We start from the raw sequence: 23,724 nt of genomic DNA, 5'->3' as shown, positions 1-23,724 counted from the left end.
TCTTTCATTTTAGCTTATTTTCTGTAGTCATGCCTTGATCTGTCTCTATAAATTTTACTCACCAAACTCCTGTCCATTAATAATGTGACAATTCATTGATTCCTCAGCATGTGTCCTATCAGTGATTTCTTCTTTTAATCACCAAATCCTAGAAATATTTTTGCTGTTCAGTTGGATTAAGTATTTCCTCATTAGTTAGTCAGTCTATCAATTGACTCTTCAGTATCCTTCTGTAGCCCCACATTTCAAATGGTTCTGTTCTCACCCTCAGGGACTCGGCATTCAAGTTTTGGGTATGGACTTGGCATCCCCAGGGTTCCTTAGCCAGGGCTGGTAAACTCTCCCATCCTCTGTTACTGTAAGCCCTGGGCAGGCTTCAGCAACCACTGTGTTGCATAGTGGTGGAATGTTATGTGTCACAGAGAATGTGGACTGTGTCTTGACTGTGCAGATTGAAAGGATGGTAAAAGCTTCTATATATAGAAAAGAAGTATCTCAGTCTCAAGAGGTACTGGGCACTGATGTGATGCACGGTTTTTGAGGTGTAACATTCATTAGTGAGCAACCTCTGGAGAACCTACCACACTTCAGTTGTATAAGACTTACTCAGGCACATGGGGCTCCTGAGTAACCTCTAGGGGGCCTATCACACTTTAGTTGTATAAGGCTTACTCAGGCACATGGGACTCTGTCTAGCTGGACTTTTATTTTCCTAGCTGGTTGTGGGACTGAGATGAAACCCTTGAAATTTCCTCTTCTTTCTGCAGTGGAACTGGTGAGCTGCTGGTAGTTACAAACATCCAATCTCACAAGAGGGCTTGTGTAGCCAGTCCTCCAGAGTCAGAAATTACACGAAGATTTTCATTTTATTGTCACAGAATGCACGCTGCTGGCCAAAATGTGTTTTTGCTTGTGAAATGTAAAGCGGGCATTGATAAGATTTCACCTTTTTATATTCAAAAAGATTTGTAGGGTATCACTAGTACACTGAAATCGGTCAAGTAATTGTGAAATTGAACACTATTGGCTGAAACTGCTAGTTCCTGACAAGTCACAAACCTCCTGAAAACAAAATGCTTTGGGGAACATGACATAGAAATAAACCTCCATGAAACTATGAACTACAGCAAAGATGTTGAGTCATGTAGAGGTCTGGTAGACATTACTAAGGATGATTTGAAAGATGAGGGGGCTCAAGACAAAATCGTTAATGTGCAGAATATATCCCAGAATGGAGTTGGTTGCTCCTCTCCCCTAAAGTGTGTAAATTGCTCTGGGAACCACCTTGTCTGAAATAGGGCCTGCAGTTAATTTCTTAAAGAAAATGAGATACAGGAGATTAAAACAGCTAAAAACATTCTGTATGGTGAGGCCAATAAGATCTATAAGGCCATGCAGTCTCCCACATTCACTACATATTTTGCTTTGGGCCCTTGAAAAGTCTAATTCAATAGCAATTGTTTCCACACAAATGGAGGTTCCTAGTGTCAGCACTAGTATTTGTGACTGTCTGTGCATTTGTCAAACTGCAGTTGTCTCAGGGCTCATAGCCCCCTGCCCCTATGGTTTCCACCACTGCAGAGCTCCTGGTACCTCCAAAGGCATAATTGGTGAAATATCCAGCACTGCCTCAACCAATGCTGCAGTAGTTCCCACAAAGCCATCCCAGGCCAAAAAAGCAAATGGGAACCTTCCACCATAGGCAAAAAACAGGCCAACAGACCATGTTGATGTCATTTGAAATGATGGTTCTGCTGCTTCTGCTTCAGAGCCAGTGGAATTTTAAGTCAGCCTGTGCCAACCACCTTGTCTCAAGTTTGACCTTCCACCCACTGTGGGCTCTCTACGCCAGTGGAAAGGCAGAGTGGAAGTGTAATCCCTAAGATGAACGGCTCCCAGACTACAGTGGAACATGAATAGGTTCAGAACTCATGTGGAGGAACTGAAACTTCTGGTAGGGCATTGCCTTCTGTGCTTGTATCTACAGGAAACTCATTTTAAAGCCACTGATGCCCTGGGCTACAGGGCTATACGCTCCACCGAAAAGATGACCTGACTGGGGAAAGAGTCGAGAGAGAGGTTGCTTGTGTGTCAATAAGAAACTTGACTCCTCTGCTCTCACCTCGGTTACTGGCCTACAAACAGTAGCTGTAACAATTCATATGGGTCACAATATCATTATCTGCTCCCTGTACTTACCTCCACAGCATATGATAGACTCTGAGGTTGTCGCAGGCCTTATTGAACAACTCCCCCAACCATTTCTCCTACTGAGTGATTTCAATGCCCATAATGTGTTTTGCAGCTCAAACTATACTTGCTCCAGGAGACAAGCCTTGGAGAATCTCATGATGTCTCAGGAGATGTGCAAACTCAACACAGGGGTCCCACTCATTTCTTAACTGCCACTATGTCATCGTCAGTCACTGACCTTCCTATCTGCTCTCCAGCCATTGCAGACTCAGCACAGTGGTTAGTGACTGATGATCTTCATTTTAGTGACCACTTCCATCTGTGGATCCACTACAGGAAGGAGGAATGCTTGAATGGAAGCCACCAAAATGGTTGCTCAACAGTGCTAAGTGGATGCTGTTCAGCCAGATGGCTGTGGTGGAACACCATGACAGTGTCCAGGAGTAAGTGGACAACATCACTTGAGTGATCCAACAAGCTGCTGACTTATTCATCCCAAACTCTTCAAGTCATCTTAGGCAACCTGTGCCTTGGTGGACTGGTGACTACCATTTAGCAATCAGTGACAGGCATATGGTTCTTCAGTGGTTTGAATACTGCCAGCAGCAGACTATACCACAGCCTTTCGAGTCACAAGAGCCAAGACACGACATGTAATTAAGGAGAGCAAAGGAACGGTCATGGAAAACATTCCTGGACTTTGTCAGCTATTTCAGTTGTTCTACAAAAGTGTGGGAAGCCATCAATATAATTTCCGGTACATGCAGACATTTGCCCTAGCAACAGCATTGAAAAAGAGGTGTTCCAGAGAGATTGCTCAGACAACTGCAGAGCATTTTGCAATAATTACTGCCAATGCTAGCCAGGATCTGGCATTTTGCCACTACCATGAAACTTCAGATAGGGGCAAGTAGGACTTAAGATCCCACTATTCTAGGTCTTACAACTGCCCTATCTCTGTGTGGGAACTGGAATTGGCATTGTCTGAAACTGCACCTGCTCATGACCAAATCTGATACTGCATGCTTAAAAATTTGCCAATAGTGTCAAATGTTTTAATTCTATGTGGTAGATGGGTCACTTTCCCAACTTGTGGAGAGAAGCAAAACAGGAAAGGATTGACGACCTTCAGTAGTTACCAGAGTGTCATCTTAACAAGCTGTGTAGGAAAGTCTGGAGCAAATGGTTAACCATTACGTAATCTGGTTATTAGAGGCCAAGCAACTCTTTAGCTGCTCTGAGTGTGGATTCTGGAGAGTTCAGTCCACTGTTGACAACCTCATCCTATTATAGGTACCTATTCAGTAGGCTTTCCTCAGTAAACGTCACTGTATTGGTGTATTCTTTGGTCTCAGTAAGATGTACGACATTACTTTGAGGCACAGTAGTCTCGTGCAGCTCAGTCAATGAGGCTTTTCTGGCTGCATTCCTATCTTCATATGGTGTTTCCTGTCTCAGAGGTTTTTTTCGGTCCTGTGTGAGCGACATGCTGTCAACTTATTTTGAGCAGGAGAATGATGTTCCTCTTTGCTGTAGCATTAATCAGTATCATGTGTACAGTACAGAGTCTCATACAATGTTTGTGATTTGTGGATGAATTTGATATTTTCTGTTTCTCTTCCTCTGGTGTTACAAAAATGACATTGGTTGCAACTTACTTTGTGAAGGTTAGAGGAGTGGGCTGCAAAGACAGATTTTGTTTTCTGCAGATAAGTGTGTCTGAGTGTTCATTTTAATCATTCTCATCATGTTTTAATTTACCTGACTTGCATGTGAGGGCTACCATTCTACATTTTCAAGAATCAGTGAGGTTTCTCAGTCTCATTTTTGACTCCAAACTGTCATGATTACTTCACCTGGAGATCTGAAAGCCAGAACCCAGAAGGCTCTAATATCATAAAGTGCCTCAGCCACAGGTATTGGGGAGCAGACAGGGCATATCTGCTCCTATTTTATAGAGCTTTCATGCATTCAAGGCTAGACTTAGGGTGCACAGTGTGTGCATCAGTGAAGCTTTCTTTACCTGAAGATTGTTGATGCTATCCACCTCGAGGGGAATAAGCTGGCCACCGTTGCTTAAGGGGTCAGCCCCATACCAAGACTCTGTGCTGAGGCTGGAGAACTGCTGTGTACCATTAGATGGAAGCTCCTCAAGGTGTGTCAAGCATGTAAGTTCCTCACAGCTCCAACTTCCTATACATACCATACTGTTGCTCATTCACCTCTGGGAAGCCTTTCTTCAATTGTCCATGAGCAACAATGCCATTTGTGATCCACATGCAGTGTGTGCTGGAGTCACTTGGTGCCAAGCACATATAACCTCAAATCCAGTGTTTTAACTGCTTGCCACTGTGGTTACTGCAGAGGCCCAGAGAAATTTCAGATTTGGTGTGCTACAGAAGAGATTGCACTAGTACCACAACTATACAGCCATCTTTACACATGATTTGAAATATGGTAAATTTGTTGGTTGTTCTCTTGTTTCCCCTAATGGAGTCCTCAAGGTCTGAGTGCCATGACAGTTTACTGCCTTTGATTCTGAATTATACGTGATCATGCAGGCACTGCAACAAATAAGATGTCCTTTGAGTGCTAAATTCCTTGTGTGTTCCAATTCTCTGAGTGCCCTTCACACTTTACAATGCTTATACCCAGCAAATAAAGTAGTCCAAAATATCCAGGACACCCTCATCCAATTACCACAACTGGGAAAGGAGGCGTCTTTGTGCATTGTACCATGCCACATGGATATTCAGGGAACAAAGGGCAGATGTATCAGGCAAGGAGGCATTTTCTGATGCTCAGTGTTTTTAGTGCACCATTGCCCTGCATGCTATCATCACACTGTTTAGGGACAGAGTAATGCATCTGTGGGAAGACTAGTGGCTGAAAGTAACAGATAATAATAATGTAGTAGAGCCCACAGTGCAGCTGTGGAATACCTCCTGTCAGCCACAAAGATGGAATGAGGTTTTCCTTACCTGTCTTCACATAGACCTTAGTCCTCTGACACATGGCTTCTTGCTCCAGCATGATGACCCTCCAATGTGTGGTACTTGGATCATACAGATCACTGTGTGCCACATTTTGCAAGACTGTGTTTTATTTTCATACCGGAGGGCAGCAACAGATTTGTCAGGAGATCGGCCCTCTATTTAAAGCAATGTCCAAATGAATGTGGTGAGACTTTTAAGGTTGTGTAATTTGCCCAGCTTGTTTCCAAAAATGTTAGGGAGATGTTCTTTAGTGTTGACAGTGTCACTGGCTCATCCATGTTTATATTGGTTGTCAGCTGGTCGCATATCCCTGTGCCATTGTTTTAGCTCCTCTGTCACTTTCCTTCTGTTTTCTTCCCAAGTGTAGTACCTTCCGTTATTTCTCCTTTGTTTTACATAATGTAATATGAAGTAAATGTGTAGATCAACACAAGTGAGACAGAATGGAGCACTCCACGGAACTCACCGACTTCAAATGTGGTCAGGTGATTGTGTGTCACTTGTGTCATACTTCTATATGTGAGATTTCTGCACTCCTAAACATCCCTAGCTCCACCATTTCTAATGTGATTGGGAAGTGGAAATGTGAAGGGAGATGTACAGCACAAAAGCATTCAGGTCGACCTCATCTGTTGACTGACAGAGACCGCCAACCATTGAAGAGGGCCATAAAGTGTAAAAGGCAGACATCTATCCAGACCATCAAACAGGAATTACAAACTGCATCAGGATCCACTGCAAGTACTATGACAGTTAGGTTGGAGGTGAGAAAACTTGGATTTCATGGTCGAGCAGCTGCTCATAAGCCACACATCATTCCAGAAAATGCCAAACGACGCCTCACTTCTTATAAGGAGCATAAACATTGGATGATTGAACAGTGGAAAAACATTATGTGGAGTGATGAATCATGGTACACAATGTGGTGATCTGATGGCAGGGTGTGGGTATGGCGAATGCTCTGTGAATATTGCCTGCCAGGTATGTTGTGCCAACAGTAAAATTCGGAGGCTGTTGTGTTATGGTGTGGTCATCTTTTTCATGGAGGGCGCTTGCACCCCTTAGTGTTTTGCAAGGCACTATCACAGCACAGGCCTACATTGATGTTTTAAGCACCTCCTTCCTTCCCACTGTTGAAGAGCATTTCAGGGATGACAATTGCATCTTTCAACTCGATTGAGCACCTGTTCATAATGCACGGCCTGTGGTGGAGTGGTTACACGACAACATCCATGTAATGAACTGGCATGCCCAGAGTCCTGACCTGAATCCTGTAGAACATCTTTGGGATGTTTTGGAACACCTAATTCATGCCAGGCCTCACTGACCAACATCGATACCTCTCTTCAGTGCAGCACTCTGTGAAGAATGGGCTGCCATTCCCCAAGAACATTTCCAGCACCTGATTGAAAGTATGCCTGAGAGAGTGGAAGCTGTCTTCAAGGCTAAGGGTGGGCCAACAACATATTGAATTCTGGCATTTCTGATGGGGCCACCACGATCTTGTAAGACATTTTCAGCCATGTGCCCAGATACTTTTGATGACATAGTGTATAGGGGCTCTGATAGCCTCACCACTGAGTGTTTGTACACCCCAAAACAACAATAACAGCTTCTGTTATCTTGTTGTCTGAACAGCTTATTTTATAGGTTTCAGTTCCACACAAGGCTACACTTCACACAAACACCATAAGAGGAGACTTCCTAAAACTTCAATTTACTTTTGATGTTAACAAATTTTTCTTTTATAGAAGTATTTCTTGTTATTGTCAGTCTGCATTTTACACCCTCTCTTTGTCAGACATTGCCAGTTATTTTGCTGGGTAAATACAAAATTGATTTATTACTTTTAGCATCTTAATGCCTGGTCTAATTCCTTTACATCACCATATTGAATAAACTTCATTTCATAATACTTTTGGTGATATTTATGCTGTAACTTCTATTGAAGACACAGTCTGTTCCATTCCACTGCTCTTCCAATTTTTTTGCCATCTCCGACACAACTACAGGGTCATCAGCAAACCTCCAGTTTTTAACTGATTTTCCCCAAACATTAATTCCTTTCCCAAATTTATATTTAGTTTCCTTTACTGCTTGCTCAATGTGCAGATTGTGTAATGTTGGGGATAGATTTCAACCATGTCTTACACCTTTCTTAAGGTATCCTTGAACTCTAATAACTACAGTCTGATTTCTGTACAAGTAGTAGGTAACTTCTGCTTTCTGTATTTTAGTCCTGCTATCTTCAGAAATTTCAAAGATTGTATTCCAATCAACACTGTAAAAGCTTTCTTTATATCTACAAGTGCTATAAATGTATAAATTTATTCAACCTATAGTTCCACAAATAAATCATATAATCAGCATTGCTTTGCATGTTCCTGTATTTCTCAAGAACGTAAACAGATGTTCCCTGAGCTTGGCATCTACCAGTTTTTCTATTCTTCTATAAATAATTCATGACAGCATTTTGCAACCATGACTCATTAAACTGCTGGTTCAGAAGTATAAACACCTGTTATCACTGTCATCTTCGGAATTAGAATTGTTACATTCATCTTGAAGTCTGTGGATGTTTTACCTCCATTACACAGTATATCTTTCACACCCCAAAAGAAATTTTTGTCATTTGACTATAAATTTTTATTCATTTATCTGCCACAATATTGTATAATGAGTCAAGAGCTACAGTAACAAAATGCAAGAAATAAATGAACAATAATTTAGAGTCAAATGGTGGAAATTTCTTTCAGAAGTTCTGTAAGACTGTGGTTCCCCATGGTGGAATAATTTTGTTGCAGCTGGCTTTCCCAAGGATATCAATACTTCTGAGGAAATGCCATCTGTTCAGGTGTCTTATTCTGACTTAGATCTGTTTGTTTTCTGTCAAATTTGCATCACAGTATCATCTCCTCTATTTCGTTTTCATCCATCTCCTGTTTCAGTCCTATAACATTTCCTTCAGGTTTGTTTCCCCTCCTATAGTTCTTTCACCTTTCAGTATTTGTTTTTGGCATAAACAGATCTTTATTTCTTCTGATATATGGTTCTTGGTTAGTTGGTATGCTGTTTCCAATTTCCTGATGTATGGTGGAAAGGCTTCTTTCTCAGACATGTTAGAATATGTGTGCCTACTCTCTCCCATCTTTAAATTGTAATAGGCTTTAATATCATCTTTTTAGTGTGTGAAAATGTAATAGTAACACTAAAAACATCTTTCTGATGTTTCATTTTGCTAAATGTTATCAACTTGTTTTAGAGTGGTAGACTGATTACTAACAGAATTTTTCAAGTTTAAGTTATTTGCTAATAATAGAAAAAAGATACACAATGTCACCAACTTCTGGTCTCTCAATAATTATCTCAGTATGAGTCTTTTAAGCAATTTCTTCAACTTCTAGATTTACTGTTCCTGTTTCATATCTTACAATATCATGAAAAGTTTTATCTTTCTTTTCTTCTTCTTCTTCTTCTTTTTTGCAGTTTTTCTCATTTCATCACAGTTTTTTTCATTAGTTTGTCTTTTTGCTTTTGTATTAACTATCTATTGCATATCATACACATATCAAAAACACTCTGGCAACTTCTTTCTGTTGTAGTTTTTGTTATGTAACACATTCATTATGTGATAGAGTATTTGATCTAGTGATTTATTTGTGATACAATCTAAAAATAACTATGTATCTTGCTGCTCAGATGCTTCAGACTTACATACATAAATACATTAAATTGTGTAAAGCTTAGAAAAAGAACATTGTTGCTGCAAAGTAAGTCATTCCTAATATTAAAAATAATTTATTTAGTGTGTCCCTAAAAGAAGCATTTAGTGTCAGTAATAATGACCACTAGTACTGTTTATATTGTTAAAATGATAAAGTGCTATAACACTGTTTTAAGAATTTGAGTTTCCACTTAGTGGGTGTATCCCTTAGTGCCTTAGTGCCAGTATAGTTGAGATAGCATGCACTATTTGACTTCATAAATATTTTTGTCTTCCTTTTAGGACTGCTGTTAGAGTACAGTCAGCTGTAACATACTTTTTATACAAAAAGATGATGACAGCTAGCTGTATAAATGTGATATCTACACAACAGGTAATGACACAGATTTAATTTTTTTCACCAATTTTCTTTCACTTAGTTTCTGTCAGACTTTCTCACATTCATACTTCATTTCTTTCTTGAACTCTAATGAGATTTTGTAAGATTCAGTATCTGGTATGTAAGTAGTTCATAGTAGAATAAATTGAGAATTGATTTTGACATGCTTACTAGTTTCTATCTAAAGTGTAAATAATCTTTTAGGTACTAAAAATCAAATGGTACCCTGATAAATGTTTACTTATGACGTGTAAAATGATTCTCCTGTTGTAGTAGTTCACAGTCTTTTAGCACATTGCGTATACCTAGCTTTGACAATAAAACAAATGTTTGACTGTTGAGGAAAAATCGTATTCATGAAATTGTTAAATTCTCAAAGAGCAATTGGGTTGGTCAATACCTACTTCAGGACAGCAATTCTAGCATTTGGAACCATAAATACCTTTTTCATTACAGAGAGACATGATTTTTTTGCTGTAAATTGCTTGAAAAGAGACATACATAAAAATATTATTGCTTAATAATAATAATAATAATAATAATAATAATGGCAGCTATTAATAATAACATAAAAGTAGATGAACGTCTCCTAGCTTTGCTAAAGTCCGGTCACTAAGACCCCACGATATGAGGGACTCACCTGCAGTGTGCAGTAGAGTGGAATAGAGCATACATCTGTTAAAAAAGAACTTACATCCTCCCTCCACCGCCACCGCTGAATTGGGATACTAGGCACATTTTTAAGCAGTACTGATCATTATGGTACCCTCACTAAGTTGAAGGTGGTTAATTTGGCTGATAAAATCACTTGAGTTCTTAATACATTGTGACCCACATGTGGAGCAAGGAGACTGGCTAAGTACTTTACTAGTTTGTATTTCAGTTAATGTATCTTTATGGATCTTCCACAAATTATAGACAGTAGTTGGTCTAGGAGTCTGAGAGATAAGTTTTTGACCCACACTATCTTCTATCAAAGAGCGCTTAAGAACCTCAGATCTCTTTTTTTCTTTTTCTCAATGTTGGATCAGGTGGGAGCTTCTGGTAATTTACAGATCCTCAAATAGTAGTTCACATAATCCATAGTTATGGCTGTGTTGCCCTATCCATAATTACAGCAGTATTGCCATTGTCACAAGGGAGAAGCACCAACTGGCTCAACAGACATTAAAAACTTGATGAGTTTTTGAGGTTCCTGAGCAGTATTAAAAATGACATCGTCTTCACCATGGAAGTAGAAAAGGCAACACATTGTCCTTCTTTGGTGTCCTTGGCCACCACAAACAAAATGGGTGTCTTAGAAACAGCATTTACAGAAAACCTATGCATATCAGTTTGTACTTGCATGCTATCGGCCATCATCACATGGCATAGAAGCACACTATGTTATTAAATTGGTTCATCATACAAGATTGATATCAGACTCCAGTAATCTGCCCCATGGACTGAGACATCTGAGCAAGGTCTTAAGGAACAATGGATACATTGTCGACCAAATACATGAAGTAATCTCAAGAATGACTTTCAATAAGACCATCAAGGAGGAGCAGGAAAATAAACTCACTTTTTTTTTGCCGTTCTGTGGACAAATGAATTGCCTGGTTAAAAGTCAATAAATCAAACTGATCTTCACTCCTCCAACAAAAACCCAGCAGTTATTCAGAACAGTTAAAGATGTGGCACTTGAGGTCTACAAGATACTTTGTGAGTGTGGCCAATCTGGTGTCTCACAAACAGTCCACATTTTACAACAACGCAGGAAGGCAAGGCTACCTGTGAAACCAGTTGTGTGATTTACAAGCTAAGCTGCAACCACTGTGCTGCATTCTATGTAGGAATGACAACCAACAAGCTGTCCACATGAACGGCCACCAACAAACTGTGGCCAAAAAACCACTGGACCACTCTGTAGCTGAACACGCTGCCGAACATGATACCCCTCATCTCAACGACTACTTCACAGCCTGTGCCATGTGGATCCTTCACACCAACACCAGCTTTTCTGAATTGTGCAGGTGGGAACTTCCCCTGCAATGCATCCTAGGTTCCCGTAACCCTCCTGGCCTCAACCTTCGTTAGTCACTGTCCTCACCCATCCAGCCCCCTCCCTGTTCCGATTCCAGCACTGCACAGCTGTCATTTCACTGCCACACCAAGTCTTTTAATTTTTTCACTTTATTTTTATTTTTATTTCTCTCCTTTTCACTACTTAACCCCTCCCCCCCTGCCCCCGTACCTTCTCTCCTGCCCTCCATCTAAACTGCAACACTTGACTGTCCGCCACTCCCACCATACTGTCCCACCCCCTCCCCGCCCCAGCCTCCTCCTTACCTCCACCCAGTTGCCACTTCCATCATACACTGGTGCTGCTGCTCAGAGGGTAGTTTCAGCTCGCTGAGACTGCAGACATGTGTGCAAGTTGTGCTTGCGTGAGTGTGTGTTTGCATGTGTGTATGTGTGTCTACTGCTGACAAAGGCCTCAATGGCCGAAAGATATGATTGTGTGAATCTTTTTATTGTGCCTATCGTGACTCAGCATCTATGCTATATGGTGAGTATCAACTTTCCTTCTCTCGTATTGTTACATTCCATCCTGGATTTTCCATTGTTTGATGTGAGCCACCGAGGACATAGATGAACAGCGTGACTGCAGGGACTTATCCCTTGCACGCTTCCCATTTGACCCACATTCCCAACTGTCCACAATCTACATATGGAATGTTCATGATAGATACTTTGCCCATCCACTCATTACTCGCAACCACTTAAGTTGACGACTCCCATAAGATTTTGAGAAAACCTGTGTGCACTCGCACAAACGAATGTCAATGACTGGGTAGCCATTTAACTATATATGAAGGTAGTAACTGCTCTTGAAAGAACAGATACCATTGATGACTGTGCAGCTTCTCTAGAGTAGATGATAATTAATTGAAACCCTCAGCTGGCGACAGGTGTTATTGACATACCTCTATGGGGACAGCTGAAAATGTGTGCCCCGACCGTGACTCGAATCCGGGAAGTGTTCAAGGGATAAGTCCCTGCAGTCACACTATTGATTGGTTTCCTTGGTGGCTCAGATGGATAGAGCACCTGCCATTTAAGCAGGAGATCCTGGGTTCGAGTCCTGATCGGGGCATACATTTTTAGCTGTCCCCATCAAGGTATGTCAACAACACCTCTCAGCAGCTGAGGGTTTCAATTAAATATCAGATATTAAAATGACCCATTATTGCTCAGGCAGGTCTATTTGCTTTTGTCTGTTTTGGAGAATACTTCACTAGTGTGACTACCTGTCACATTGCTGTTTCCTACTGCTGTAAAAAATGCATTTACACTTTATTCTCCAGACAGATACTGTTTACGTACATCATCATCTTTGTGATGCAAGGGTCTCTTCCTTACCCCTATACGTAAAAGAAGTGATGCAAGTCATGGATTCACTTGACCAAGGATAGACCTACCCTTCTCTGGATTAGCTTATCCTTCCTCTCTCCAATACCTACATAAAATTGGGTCCAGCCAACTTAAGAATTTGAAATTGTATGCACAGCTTCTAACTCTAACCCTTATGACTTCCTGTGATGAAGTTTCTCTGTATGATATTGACTTTATCCAGCTATTTCCTAACCCCTTCTTTAATGAACTTTTCCAGTGCTATCACTCACGTGTGTGTGCACGTGTGTGTGTGTGTGTGTGTGTGTGTGTGTGTGTGTGTGTGTGTGTGTGTGTGTGTGTGCCGGCCGGGGTGGCCGAGCGGTTCTAGACGCTACAATCTGGAGCCATGCGATCGCTACGGTCTCAGGTTCGAATCCTGCCTCAGGCATGGATGTGTGTGATGTACTTAGGTTAGTTAGGTTTAAGTAGAGTGTGTGTGTGTGTGTGTGTGTGCGTGTGTAAAAATACAAAACCTTTTCTTTATAGCTCCCACTTTACATTAAAATATGTAATATATCATTAACTATCATAAGTTTCTGACATTTATGCATATCTCTTATGCATAAGTGTACTCTCATCACACGTCATTAGGAATAACAAGTCATTGGCACTCTTCTATCAGACATAACATGAATGTCATCTACTGTAGCACAAGTAAAACAGTTTGTGTCAATGATATTTTATTTTCACGTACATCTTAGCACATCACCTTCTGCCTTAGGGCATAGTACTAGCCCCCTTCCTCTACCCCTTGTTTGATTGACATTGTTAATGAGTCTTTCATACTGAAATATAAGTCCTTGTTGTGTACACTGTAATACAAAAAATTATTTCTGTATATTTCCACGCTGTTGGAAGTATGTATGCATAGGAAGCATAATATTCATGTATACTGCTGTACTTCCTGAGTAATGATACTTCCCCTATAAAATATGTTGGAAGTATGTATGCATAGGAAGCATAATATTCACATATACTGCTGTACTTTCTGAGTAATGATACTTCCCCTATAAAAGATATATAAAACTATCCATTTTGTAGGATAGGAAAGAAAAGGTAGAAAATTCCACATACAACCACATCAAAAATCATCTTCTGATGATGATGATGTTTGGTTTATGGTGCACTCAAATTCATGCTCATCAATGCCCGTACACTTTCCCAATCTGAACACTGTCCCATCTCACCACTTTTCATGAATGATGATGGAATGATGAGGATAACACAAACACCAAATATCCAACCTGGCTAGCCACTAGACCACGAGCTGCAGACAAACTCATCTTCTGTATACCATTTATCTAGGTATACTTAGCATCAGTATCTTATTATTGGTTAATTTCATTCAGTTTATCACAAAATTGTGTGTCATTTCTATTTTCAGTAATGCATAAGCCCATGTAGACGTTGTTTTAAACACCACTAATATACGTCTTCAAGCAGGTATGATATTTTTTCAGTATTCATCTAGAATAAAGTGAATACTAAATTAAAATGCTGTAATATCTTGACATTTGTGAAAGAGTTTTTCAATATTGAGCTTATGCTCTGTTGCTGAATGAGTGATTTCATTTAATACTACTCATATACTTTCTACTAGTGCAGACAAATGAGCACCTAATAACATTCTTTATAGTATGTAAAAAACAAAAAAATTGTCTTGTTCTCATATAAGCATTAATAGATGTTAAGATAAGGCTAAATGCACTGCACGTGAGCAACTCCAGTAATAAAATTTGTATAAATTCCTATAATCTGTTCACAGAATAAACAAAATTGTTTTATATTCTACTGTGCATTATGTGTGTAACACTTAATCTGCAGTGATTGTATGTGTACTCAACGGAAGTCATATAACCACCACCAGGCTTTGGACTGTAAATACAAGTATATTTTAAATCCTTATTTTCCATTGATCCATGAAACAATATAATTCTCACTCTTAAGGTACAGTACATGTATGTAACATCAAAATGCCAGATACATTACAGACTCATCTGTCAGTATACATTATTCTCTCGCTAAACAATAAATGGCATGGCAGTTTTTGTAATGAGTATTCAGAACTTAATAATCCATCTATATATTTGTTTATACTCATACACTCACTGCAGCAGAACTTAAAATTAGTACATACATGGATATTTTCTCTCATAGTTCTACTTCTTGACCTCCAGTGCATCTGCAACTGAAATCATTATTTGTGAACTCATTATTGCCTAAATCTTGCTTTAAATCTTGATCTGCATTCTCACACTTACTGCCACTGAGTTCAAATTCAGGATGCCTTCAGATATCTTTACTAGTACTTTCACAAGTGATGAAATCAAAATTCACTTCCTTATTTATGTGTTCACTACAGCCTAAATATTTCTCAGACAGACATTTGCAGTAGTCATAAACTTTACTATACTTGCTATAACATGTATATTCTTTTCCATTTTCTACAGTTCTGTTTAATGAATCAGGTGTAGCAATGACAAATTTAACTTTATTTTGTACCTTCTGTTCAACTAATGATTGATTCCATTTCTCCAAACTAGTTAAAGAATTTGGGTACTGCTTATTTCAAAAAATTCAGTACTAAGTTCTAATGCCATTTCGCATTATTGCCTATTCATGGGTTCAATTTTCAATGATATCACAGAGTCATTTTAAGAGCTATGAAAACAACAGTTGGATGGACAGCAAAAGAAGTTAGTGTAGGAAGTAATTGTGACTATAATGAAAAGAAATGGTGCCATCTGGGACAGTTAGTGAAACATGTGGTTGGTAGGTAGATAAAGAAAAATCTTTGCTGGGTTCTAAGAAATGGGGCAACACCAAGACAAGAACCAAATGAATGTGGGCAGTAAACATTAGAAAACTTGCAGAAGCAGCTACGATGCACATTGCTAGAGAAAATAAAACAATCTAGGGGCTGAATGTATAAATTTGAAGTTGTTAAGCAACAAATGCTTGAATAATGAAAGTCTTCATTTAAATAGATTAGGATCCAAAATTATCAGTAAAATGCATGCTGACACATGTAAAATTCAGAATAATAGGGAAAACTTATATGAAATGACTAGCATGAGAACCAATGTTTCGCAGCAGAAATGGCGAGATTAAAATGCCTTTCACAAAAAGTATGCTTTAAACCATAAATAAGAAAGTATGGTCCTTCATAATGCACTGGAATGCAAATGGTCTAATAATGGAATTATCTGATCTGACATGTCAAAACATGTACTGAACTTTTTTAAACAGGAAGAATACACTGATACAAGGATCCTGTAAAAAGTTTAGCTGCTAAGATGCCCTGCAAATATTGACTGGAGAACTGTACACCCCTACCAGGTCTGTAGTGGAATGCACATGAGCTACATGGCAGGCACAGATCTTAGGTTGATGGAACATCATTAAATAGATAACATGACTTGGCACAATCATAATTTCTAAAGTAAATTTCAGTTCTCATTGTCAATTTCTTTCAAACAATTGTCTGCAGTTACTATTCAGTCAGCTTTGCAATTAATTTATTATTCATAATAATTTGAAGTTACTTTTGCTGTAGCAGAAATTTTAAAAATGGAGATAAAACTCAGTTAATATTCATTATCTTTAACACTTGACGATAAGCTGTGTTTAAACTCAATTTTGCTTCGTAAAATGTGACCATTCACACAGAATGGAAGAAATGCTTCTTCAAAGCAACAAATATGATTCAAAATGAGACTCACAAGGCTATGAAAGAATAACTATCAGAAACATTTACAGTGCAGGGTGGCCACAAAGTCCCGTTACCTTCCATTAATAATGAACATAGACCCTTGTACTTGAATAAATAACATGAATAACAGTTCTTGAGAGGAGTTTTCTTGAGATGTGAAACATGTAGAGCTGCTTGTGAGAGAGGCTCAAATATCAGAGAGTTTAAACCAATTTTCAAAAATGTGGCAATGTCAGATGTTGAAGTGCTGAGTATCACAGTAAAGTTAATTCCTTTGGACCCCACCAATAAGCTGAATATCTCACAGATTTTAAGTAAGTCTCAACAAAAGATGAGGAATATTGTGTTATTAAAAACATTATATCAAATATAAAAAATATTGTATTAAAAGTATTATATTATTAAAAAATAAAAAATTATGCTGGGTGTTTAAAGTGATTAAAGTGGTGTATCACATATTAGCACGTCCACTAACTAAAATAATCAACCAGTCTTCAAAACAGGGATGCTTTCCAGGTGTGTTAAAGCATGCAGAAGTATGTTCAAGAAAGGGTTGAGGGAAGATGTTGGAAATTATTGCCCAGTTTTGTTCTCTCGATCCTGTTGAAAGAATTAGAGAAAGTAGCCACAGATCAGATCCAAAATTTTATTGTAAAAATGATATTATTGTAACTAACCAATCTAGGTTACAGAAAGAAACAAACACTCTGGATGCAGTGAATAGCTTAACTGAAAAGACACACATTGACTCAGAGAGCAAAATTGCAGGTATCATCTGTGAGCTTAGAAAAGCCTTTAAATCCATAAACCATACCTTGCTTATCTACAAATTACATAAATATTATTAATCCAAACTGAGTCCAGTATCACAAGGTGTGCCTCAAGGCTTCATTTTAGGGCCAATCTGTTTCTACTCTATGTAAAGAACTTACCCAAAACTACAAATATAGCCTGGGAGACTCAAACATTCATAGTAGGTGGCAGGGACAAAGGATCCAGTGAAATTTTTTTAAGGTTTTTTTTTTTTAAACTACCTTGAGCAGTTAAGCAGAGAACCGACTCTTGGCAATAATATATTAGACCTTCTGGTGACAAACAGACCCGAACTATTTGAAACAGTTAATGCAGAACAGGGAATCAGCGAGAATAAAGCAGTTACTGCGATGATTTCAGCGCTAAACAGAAATATTAAAAAAGGTAGGAAGATTTTTTCTGTTTAGCAAAAGAGACAAAAAGCAGATTTCAGAGTACCTAATAGCTCAACACAAAAGTTTTGTCTCAAGTACAGATAGTGTTGAGGATCAGTGGACAAAGATCAAAACCGTCATATAATATGTAGTAGATGAGTATGTGCCAAGCAAGATCGTAAGAGATGGAAAAGAGCCACCGTGGTACAACAACCGAGTTAGAAAACTGCTGCGGAAGCAACGGGAACTTCAGAGCAAACATAAACATAGCCAAAGCCTTGCAGACAAACAAAAATTATGTAAAGCGAAATGTAATGTGAGGAGGGCTATGTGAGAGGCATTCAATGAATTCGAAAGTAAAGTTCTATGTACTGACTTGGCAGAAACTCCTAAGAAATTTTGGTCTTATGTCAAAGCGGTAGGTGGGTCAAAATGACTCTGTGACCAAAATGGTACTGAAACAGAGGATGACAGACTAAAGGCTGAAATACTAAATGTCTTTTTCCAAAGCTGTTTCACAGTGGAAGACTGCACTGTAGTTCCTTCTCTAGATTGTCGCACAGGTGACAAAATGGTAGATATCGAAATAGATGACAGAGGGGTAGAGAAACAATTACAATCACTCAAAAGAGGAAAGGCCGCTGGACCTGATTGGATAACAGTTAGATTTTACACAGAGTACGTGAAGGAACTTGCCCCCCTTCTTGCAGCGGTGTACTGTAGGTCTCTAGAAGAGTGTAGTGTTCCAAAGGATTGGAAAAGAGTACAGGTCATCCCCATTTTCAAGAAGGGACATTGAACAGATGTGCAGAACTATAGACCTATATCCCTAATGTTGATCAGTTGTAGAATTTTGGAACATGTATTATGTTTGAGTATAATGACTTTTCCGGAGACTAGAAATCTACTCTGTAGGAATCAGAATGGGTTTCGAAAAAGACAATCGTGTGATACTCAGCTCGCGCTATTCGTCCATGAGATTCAGAGGGCCATAGACACGGGTTCCCAGGTAGATGCCATGTTTCTTGACTTCCGCAAGGCATTCGATACAGTTCCCCACAGTCGTTTAATGAACAAAGTAAGAGCATATGGACTATCAGACCAATTGTGTGATTGGATTGAACAGTTCCTAGATAACAGAACGCAGCATGTCATTCTCAATGGAGAGAAGTCTTCTAAAGTAAGAGAGATTTCAGGTGTGCCGCAGGGGAGTGTCGTAGGACCATTGCTATTCACAATACACATAAATGACATTGTGGATGACATCGGAAGTTCACTGAGGCTTTTTGCGGATGATGCTGTTGTATATCGAGAGGTTGTAACAATGGAAAATTGTACTGAAATGCAGGAGGATCTGCAGCGAATTGACGCATGGTGCAGGAAATGGCAACTGAATCTCAATGTAGCCAAGTGTAATGTGCTGCGAATACATAGAAAGAAAGATCCCTTATCATTTAGCTACAAAATAGCAGGTCAGCAAATGGAGTGATTTAAAATGGAGTGATCATATAAGTTGATCGTCGGTAAAGCAGATGCCAGACTGAGATTCGTATGAAGAATCCTAACGAAATGCAATCTGAAAACAAAGGAAGTAGGTTACAGTTCGCTTGTTCGCCCACTGCTTGAATACTGCTCAGCAGTGTGGGATCCGTACCAGATAGGGTTGATAGAAGAGATAGAGAAGATCCAACGGAGAGCAGTGCGCTTCATTACAGGATCATTTAGTAATCGTGAAAGTGTAACGGAGATGATTGATAAACTCCAATGGAAGACTCTGCAGGAGAGACGCTCAGTAGCTCGGTACGGGCTTTTGTTGAAGTTTCAATAACATACCTTTACCGAGGAGTCAAACAGTATATTACTCCCTCCTATGTATATCTCGCGAAGAGACCATGAGGATAACATCAGGGAGATTAGAGCCTACACAGAGGCATACTGACAATCCTTCTTTCCACTAACAATACGAGACTGGAATAGAAGGGAGAACCGATAGAGGTACTCAAGGTACCCTCCGCCACACACTGTCAGGTGGCTTGCGGAGTATGGATGTAGATGTAGATGTAGATGTAGAAATCTCAATTGGTGCTGTTTGCAGACAATACTTCTGTTTTAGTTGAACATGATGAAACAGGAGAAAATTTGGAGCTCTATCATGAGCACACTGGATTACCCTATAAAGCTGGTTTCAGTCAAACCCATTGAAATTGAACATTGCAAAACCCCTATGGTAAATTTCAAAACCAAATATTTAAAATGTGTGGAACTTAAAACATGACATAACAATCTTCTTGTAGAAGATGTTGATGCAATCAAATTTCTAGGACTAAATGTGGACAAGAACATAAGTTGGAATACACATATTGAGTTCCTATCAAATAAACTAAGCAGTTTTGCATTTGCAGTGCAAATACTAGCAAATTCCACTGACTTGACTCCATGAAAAATAGCATATCATAGTTATTTTGAATCTGTAATTAGGTCTGTCAAAATTCTCTGGGGAAGTTCAAATAGTGTATCTTGAATACTGAAACTGCAGAAGAAAATTATCAGATATGTGTATTTTACAGAGCAATTCAATTGAATTCCAAAAGAATCTTGGTGATAAATAAGAATTTTTGCAGCCAAATCACATGCTAAAATATTTTTATTTCCTCAATGACCTGTTTCCACAGAGTATAACTCTCATGTTTGGGTCTACTTGAAATAATATTATTTATTATCCATGAATAGCTGTAACAGGTCCATAGAACCTCGCCTCTACTCCCGGGCACACTGTTGGTGCTACGGACTTCTTGTTTACTCTTTTTTGTGAATCTGACAAACCAATATGGCACCTTTGTTCTGTGGAAGAAATGCTATTGTTTAGTAGATGAATTCATAGAGGATGAAATGATAATTTGAGCAAGACATAATTTAGGGTTAGTTTTTTTGATTGTGTATATGTATAAAAAAATTGTTTTATTATTGGGATGCACTTAAAATTAGCTCTTCTATGTTTACAGTGAAACTTTACTACAATTTTGACATGCCTCCTATATGGGAATCAAACTGTTTTGATTAAGGTTGTTATGAGACTAATAAACCACAATTAAAAAATCCATAATGCATCAAAAAATCTTTATGGGGGTTTTATCTAGCAGTGTTATGAAATGGCTGAAGGTGATGACCAAGATCATCATTGTAATTACTACTTGCAGTAGTTGTTCAAACAATGTTTTGTATGAGAACTTGGTGTGATCATTCAACCAGAATGAATTTTTTGAAGTTATATCTGTTATTCCTATGCTTTAGTAAGTCCTGGTCTAGCTGTTTCTCTGTTGGTGTTTACTATGTTAGCTGTTTCTTTTGCTTCATTTTTTTTTTTTACTTTCTGTTTTGTGTTTTTGTTATGCATTATGTTAGAAAAACTTCTGAATACTAATTTGTTTCTTTACAAGCACCTTTGAAGTCTCCATATCTTTAGACATTTTGCCCCTCACTACAATTTACTTATTTTTCTTATTTTACATTTCAGATCTCAAGTTTTTGTGGAGTTGATTCAGAAAAACTCTTTAATGCAGTCCTCTACACACCTTTAGTACTGTCTGCTCCTTTGGTATTTATTTTCTGTTCATGTGGAATGCTTTCTTTATTATTTACTTGGAAGAAAGTAACTTTCCTCATATTGAGTGGTATCATCAGCTTCTGTGTAATGGTAAGTTCACAGTCACCTGAAAGCTGCAACTACTCTATTTTATTATTAAAAATTATGATTTTATGCATTTGAAACTTTTTCGTTTGAAAATGGAAAGAAAGATGTGGGGATGATCGGTTTCAAAAATAATATTTCAGAGCATAGTGTCAGGTCATCTGTAGTAATTATATGGATTACTATGAGGAATAATTTCATATTTAAATTAAATCAATTCAAGTTTGTAGCAGATAAAAAGAATTTCTTAGACTCTCACACAGAAGTGTGATCTGCAATGTTCCACTTAAGTATCAACTAAACTTTATTTCCTGATAAAAGACAATTGTTTTGGCTTTTTCTAACATTCAAGACTCATTAATTTTTGAATAATTATAAACTTTGTCTAATTTTAACATTTTTTCTGCTTAAGTTAAAATGTAATAGAAAATTTGCTCCAGGTCCAAAATGCATTAACAGAAAAGGTTACATTCTACATAACAATGCACTGCAAAAAACTTCACAGTCTTCCAAAGAATTCATGCAACACAACTGAACTGGTGTTTACAAGTTTTGCGTTGCCCGTACTACTTGTTACCACACTCACCCTAGGCAAAATTTCAGTCACAAATAAATGCCAAAACAGCAATAATAATTTGATCAAATCAATGCATTTCTGTTGAGTCCTGGGCTACCTGCTTATTTACATAAACCTACTGAAAGCAATATTCACTGTATCAGGAGGAGTAGTTTTGAAGCCCTGACAGATTCTACCCTTCCCCCATTTTTACTTTACATGACATTTGGTATTTAGTCCACTATAGAGCCTTCCTTTCTATGAAGTTTGTATCAAAATCAATAAACAATATGTCATGTATATGGAAGATGTACATTATAAAAATAAAAATTTTTCTTTACAGTTCACAGTTTAACTCCACACATATGTAGGCTGATTTTATGTTCACATTTTTAATAAATTTGGCATTGTATTGAGTGTATAAGAAAAGCTACTACCTAAGGGGCAATGGTATGATAAATCTGTATTGTCTATTGTCTATGTGCATAAAGTTTTCATACTATAAATTTAGCACAGCAAAAGAAAAATGAGCTCCTGATTTCTTCAGTTGACAGATTAGGTCGTTCATTGTTATTATTTTGTCTATCAGTGTTATTGTTGTGGTCACCAAGCTAAAGGCTGATTTGATCCCACTCTCTGAACTAGTTAATCTTGTACTAGTGTCTTCATTTCTGCTTAAACACTGCAACTCACATCCACTTGAATGTTCATACTACAGCAAGGTCCTGGTCTTCCTTTACAATTTTTACCACCTACACTTCCCTCCATTATCAAATTAACATTCCTAGATGCCTCATGTTGTGTTACAACACTCTTCCATTGTTTTAGTCTTTCTTTCTAATTTTGTGCAGTAAGCTTCATTAATTACTTGATGTCCATATAAACTTTAGTATTTTCTATAACACCATATTTCAGAACCATTTGTTCTTGTTTTGTCTGTTTTTATCATCTGTTTATTCATGTCAACCGCCATGTGACTGTGGAAATGATAGTTGATAAAGTTCAAGTTAGTACTGGTAGAGTTCACATTATCTGTAACAAACTGTTCAAGATGGGTCCCAAAGGAGTTGACACAGTTACACAAGGAAACAAGGTTAAGAGTGTGCACAGAGCTTAAGGAATGTTATGACACAGAAGACAAGCAGTTTCTTAACAAAATTTTACTCGTGATGAAACTTCGGTTCACTATTATAAGCCAGAATCAAAAAGACAAAGCATGGAGTGGAAGCGCACAAACTCATCTGTCAAGAAAAATTCAAAACGCAAACACCAGCTGGAAAAGTCATGTTGATGGTGTTTTGGGATGCTGAAGATCCATTTTTTTGTGATTATCTCAAAGAGCAGCATACAGTGAACAGCCAGTACTACTCAGATTTGCTTTTAAACAAGGTGAAGCGAGCTGTGAGAGAGAGATGTTGAGGATCTCAGTGGACAGGTGTGATTCTCCAGCAAGATAATGCACATCCTCATATTGCTCAACTAACCCGTTAAACCATTGAAAAAATGGGCTGGGAAGTACTGACTCATCCTCCTTTCAGTCCTGATGTAACACCTAGTGTTTCCATTTGTTTGTTGTACTGAAACGGACATTACGTGGGAAGAGGTTCCTGGACAACAAGGATGTGAAAAAGTTTGTGGGAAATTGGTTCAAACATCAAGACAAAATAGTTGTTTGCAGCTGGAATAAAAAAGCTTGTATCTCGTTGGAACAAGTGCATTAATGTTTGAGGGGATTATGTTGAAAAGTAGAAAAAGTATTGTTTTGTAAAAATAAACACTTTTTTCTCCAGACCAGTTTGTCTCTGTAATTATTGAATGATCCTCATAGGAGCAGTCAAGACCGATGGGGGT

At 38.4% G+C, this 23,724-nt stretch overlaps 1 protein-coding gene across 2 annotated transcripts in view; it reads left to right on the top strand.

The window, feature by feature from the left end:
* Positions 1-23,724, top strand: part of LOC126334641 (ATP-binding cassette sub-family C member 12-like) — a 498,524-nt gene that overhangs the window by 89,301 nt on the left and 385,499 nt on the right. For both annotated transcript variants that reach the window (XM_049997082.1, XM_049997083.1), the window contains exons 7-8: positions 9,196-9,286; positions 21,144-21,323. In XM_049997082.1, coding sequence (XP_049853039.1) covers positions 9,196-9,286; positions 21,144-21,323 — 271 coding nt within the window. The remainder of the gene's footprint in view (positions 1-9,195; positions 9,287-21,143; positions 21,324-23,724) is intronic.

This window comes from Schistocerca gregaria, chromosome 2, assembly GCF_023897955.1.
Source record: "Schistocerca gregaria isolate iqSchGreg1 chromosome 2, iqSchGreg1.2, whole genome shotgun sequence".
NCBI lineage: Eukaryota > Metazoa > Arthropoda > Insecta > Orthoptera > Acrididae > Schistocerca > Schistocerca gregaria.
Note: the sequence above shows the minus strand (reverse complement) of the source record. Positions and strands in the feature narration are given on the sequence as shown.